Here is a 3905-nt window from a genome sequence, read left to right on the forward strand (position 1 = left end):
GACGCACCCACTGTTTTCGTGTTGTTCCTGACAAACCAATGTCCTTTAAGTCTGGCGGTGACGTGTGAGCTGAAGCCCCGCCCACGGACGCAGAAACGTCAGTTGGAGCGCATGCGCGGAAGACTAGCGATCGGAGTGTGTTGAGTCGGTATTCCGGTTCCGTAGAGTCGGTGAAGCTGGAGCTCCGGTGTGAACATGAGTCTGACAGCCGGTAACGGGACCGGGCGGATCGGCTCCGGGTTTCCCCGATGATGCGGCGGAGGACAGAATCCGCGGAGTGAGTAACTTTATTAATAAACACACACACACACACACACACACACACACAAACACGAGATGATCGATATCAGTCAGAGAATCGATAATCAATAGATAATCTGCTGCTGTCTCTGACCGCTTTTCCACTAGAATCCACTTACTGGACACACACACACACACACACACACACACACACACACACACACTCCTGTTTCTGTTTCAGTTTGATTCTGGAGGGTTTCCCTATTACACACACACACACACACACTATTATAAACACACAGATAGAGAGAGAGAGACGCACACATGATCATAAACACACACATGATTATAAACACACAGATACAGGGGGAGACACACACACACACACACTCGCTGTTCTTCTCTGTTTCTCTTCAGTTGTTTTGAAGTTGTGTTTTTGCTGCTGATGTTTGCAGAACTCACACTTCACTGCGGTTTGACAGCATTAAAACAGCACACACACACACACACACACGACAGAGGAGAGGAGTCAACACACAACCACACACAACCATACACACATCACCAATTATTCACACACACCCCTACACACACAAATATTCACACAAAAACGTTCACACTTTACCACACACACACACACACACACACACAATCACAATCACATATATTCACACCTCACTGCACGCACACTCACATCACAACACACACATTCACACCTCACTGCGCACAACTGCACGCCCACACACACACACACAATCACATATATTCACACTTCGCTACACACACACAGCTGCTAGTTTTGTGTGTGTGTGTGTGTGTGTGTGTGTGTTACCTCACTGATCACAGATTTACAGTTGATTAATGAGGAGCTGCAGTGTTGTGGGCTGTGTGTGCTGCAGACTGCTGTTATTATGGTGTGTCAGTCTGCTGGCCATCAGTGTGTGTGTGTGTGTGTGTGTGAGAGTGAGTAAGTTATCTGTCTGTGCAGCTGTGTGAGAGCGTGGGCGCTGCTTCAGATAACTGCTCTGCACACACTGATAACACACACACACACACACTCTCTCTCTCTCTCTCTCTCTCTCTCTTCAGTGGTGTGTGTGTGTGTGTGTGTCCACTACAGGATTAGAGACGTGCAGACACTGGTGTTGTTCAGCGTGACGTCACACAGATGATGCTGGCCAACACAGAGAACGAGCAGGTGAGAGATTCACATCATCATCATCACCACCACACTGCCTCTTTAATAGTGTGTGTGTGTGTGTGTGTGTGTGTGTGTGGACATTAAAGGGGAAGTTCCCTCAATAATGAAGGGTATGTCGGTGTTTTCTCTCCCTCTGCTGGTGTGTAATCTCGGTTGATCAGTGGAACAGTAAAGGAGATAGTTTACAGAATGCTGAAGACACTGAGAGATACTCGCGGCGCTTCTGAGTGAGTGGAGAGAGGACCGTGTTCAGTGTTGTGTGACCTGTGTGTGTGAGCGGGAGCAGATGAGTGTGTACAGTGTGTAGTGTTTGTTCATCAGGTCAGACAGCGTGAGCAGGTGAACACCGAGTGTTAATCAGGAGCGCTCAGTATGTGCTCAGATCAGCTCCAGCACATCTGCACTGCGGAGAAGCGGATCACGCTCAGGTTAATGCGCACAGGTGATCAAATCTGACCAATCAGACGAGGCCTTCACTGTCTGTAGCTCCGCCTCTCCGGCAGGTGCAGAGCTGCAGGTAAATGAGCACAGGTGATGATCACGCTGGCGTCAGTGTCTCCGGCTGGGTCACACTGCAGGTGTTCAGGGTAGCTGTGTGGGGTTGAGTATGATCATGGCAGCACTCAGTGACGGTGTGGAGGATTAGTGACGCTCTAATATTCATACGCGAACACACACACACACACACACACACACACACACACGAGCACAGCAGGAGCTGACTATAACCCTGAGCTCTGTTGACCTCAGTGTAGCGATGCTGGAGCGCTTTCTTCATCCTCTAGTGTGTGTGTGTCCTGATTATGTGTGTGTGTGTGTGTGCGCAGAAGCAGGCGAGTGGCGCCGCCCTGCAGGTCCGTCTGTACTGCTGCAGAGACGGGGCCGGAGTCATCAGCTATCCTGCAGGAGAATACACAGCGGAGGAGCTGAGCGTCACTGCAGCCAAACAATGCGGTGAGAGACTCTGTGTGTGTGTGTGTGTGTGTGTGTGTGTCTGTGTGTGTGTGTGTGTCTGTGTGTCTGTGTGTGTGTGTGTGTGGAGATTTATGCCTTACTGTAATGCAGTTATTGACCCAGAAGCACAGTGTGTGCAGCCAGACACTAGCTGGAGTGCTTAAATATAATACACATATAATCACACTCATTATGTGGAGCCACTGCTGTTTACATGACTGTGTGTGTGTGTGTGTGTGTCATGCTTCACTCTCACACTTGTCCTTTTATTTCTGAAAGGATCTGGGGCCTCATGTACAAAGATTTGCGCTGAAATCATACTAAAGCATTGCGCACGCTCAAAGCTGTAAATGTGTGTATGCAGTAATAATGCAGATGTGTGAAACTGCGTACGCTGAATCCCACACATATTCTCTTTATACAACTGAATGAACATGCGCTCCTGACGGCGTGTGTGTGTATGTGCGCTCCTGACGGCGTGTGTGTGTGTGTGTGCGCTCCTGACGGCGGTGTGTGTGCGCTCCTGACGGCGTGTGTGTGTGTGCGCTCCTGACGGCGTGTGTGTGCGCTCCTGACAGCGGTGTGTGTGTGCGCTCCTGACGGCGTGTGTGTGTGTGCGCTCCTGACGGCGTGTGTGTGCGCTCCTGACGGCGTGTGTGTGTGTGCGCTCCTGACGGCGTGTGTGTGTGTGCGCTCCTGACGGCGTGTGTGTGTGTGTGCGCTCCTGACGGCGTGTGTGTGTGCTCCTGACGGCGTGTGTGTGTGCTCCTGACGGCGTGTGTGTGTATGTGCGCTCCTGACGGCGTGTGTGTGTGTGTGTGCGCTCCTGACGGCGGTGTGTGTGCGCTCCTGACGGCGTGTGTGTGTGTGCGCTCCTGACGGCGTGTGTGTGCGCTCCTGACAGCGGTGTGTGTGTGCGCTCCTGACGGCGTGTGTGTGTGTGCGCTCCTGACGGCGTGTGTGTGCGCTCCTGACGGCGTGTGTGTGTGTGCGCTCCTGACGGCGTGTGTGTGTGTGCGCTCCTGACGGCGTGTGTGTGTGTGTGCGCTCCTGACGGCGTGTGTGTGTGCTCCTGACGGCGTGTGTGTGTGCTCCTGACGGCGGTGTGTGTGCGCTCCTGACGGCAGTGTGTGTGTGCTCCTGACGGCGGTGTGTGTGCGCTCCTGACGGCAGTGTGTGTGTGCTCCTGACGGCGGTGTGTGTGTGCGCTCCTGACGGCAGTGTGTGTGTGCTCCTGACGGCAGTGTGTGTGTGCTCCTGACGGCGGTGTGTGTGCGCTCCTGACGGCAGTGTGTGTGTGCTCCTGACGGTGCTCCTGACGGCGTGTGTGTGTGTGCGCTCCTGATGGCGTGTGTGTGCGCTCCTGATGGCGTGTGTGTGTGCTCCTGACGGCGTGTGTGTGTGTGCGCTCCTGATGGCGTGTGTGTGTTCCTGACGGCGTGTGTGTGTGTGCGCTCCTGATGGCGTGTGTGTGTGCTCCTGACGGCGTGTGTGTGTGTGCGCTCCTGAC

At 53.2% G+C, this 3905-nt stretch overlaps 1 protein-coding gene across 3 annotated transcripts in view; it reads left to right on the top strand.

The window, feature by feature from the left end:
* The first annotated feature begins 121 nt into the window (after positions 1-121).
* The window catches only part of jak2a (Janus kinase 2a), a 19942-nt gene continuing 16158 nt past the window's right edge, over positions 122-3905 (top strand). Inside the window, exons 1-3 of one of the 3 annotated variants that reach the window (XM_009295057.5) lie at positions 122-277; positions 1330-1438; positions 2269-2395. In XM_009295057.5, the coding sequence (XP_009293332.1) occupies positions 1409-1438; positions 2269-2395 (157 nt within the window). In that variant the 5' untranslated portion in view covers positions 122-277; positions 1330-1408. 3 annotated transcript variants of the gene reach the window in all.

Source organism: Danio rerio, chromosome 21, assembly GCF_049306965.1.
Source record: "Danio rerio strain Tuebingen ecotype United States chromosome 21, GRCz12tu, whole genome shotgun sequence".
In the NCBI taxonomy this organism is placed as follows: domain Eukaryota; kingdom Metazoa; phylum Chordata; class Actinopteri; order Cypriniformes; family Danionidae; genus Danio; species Danio rerio.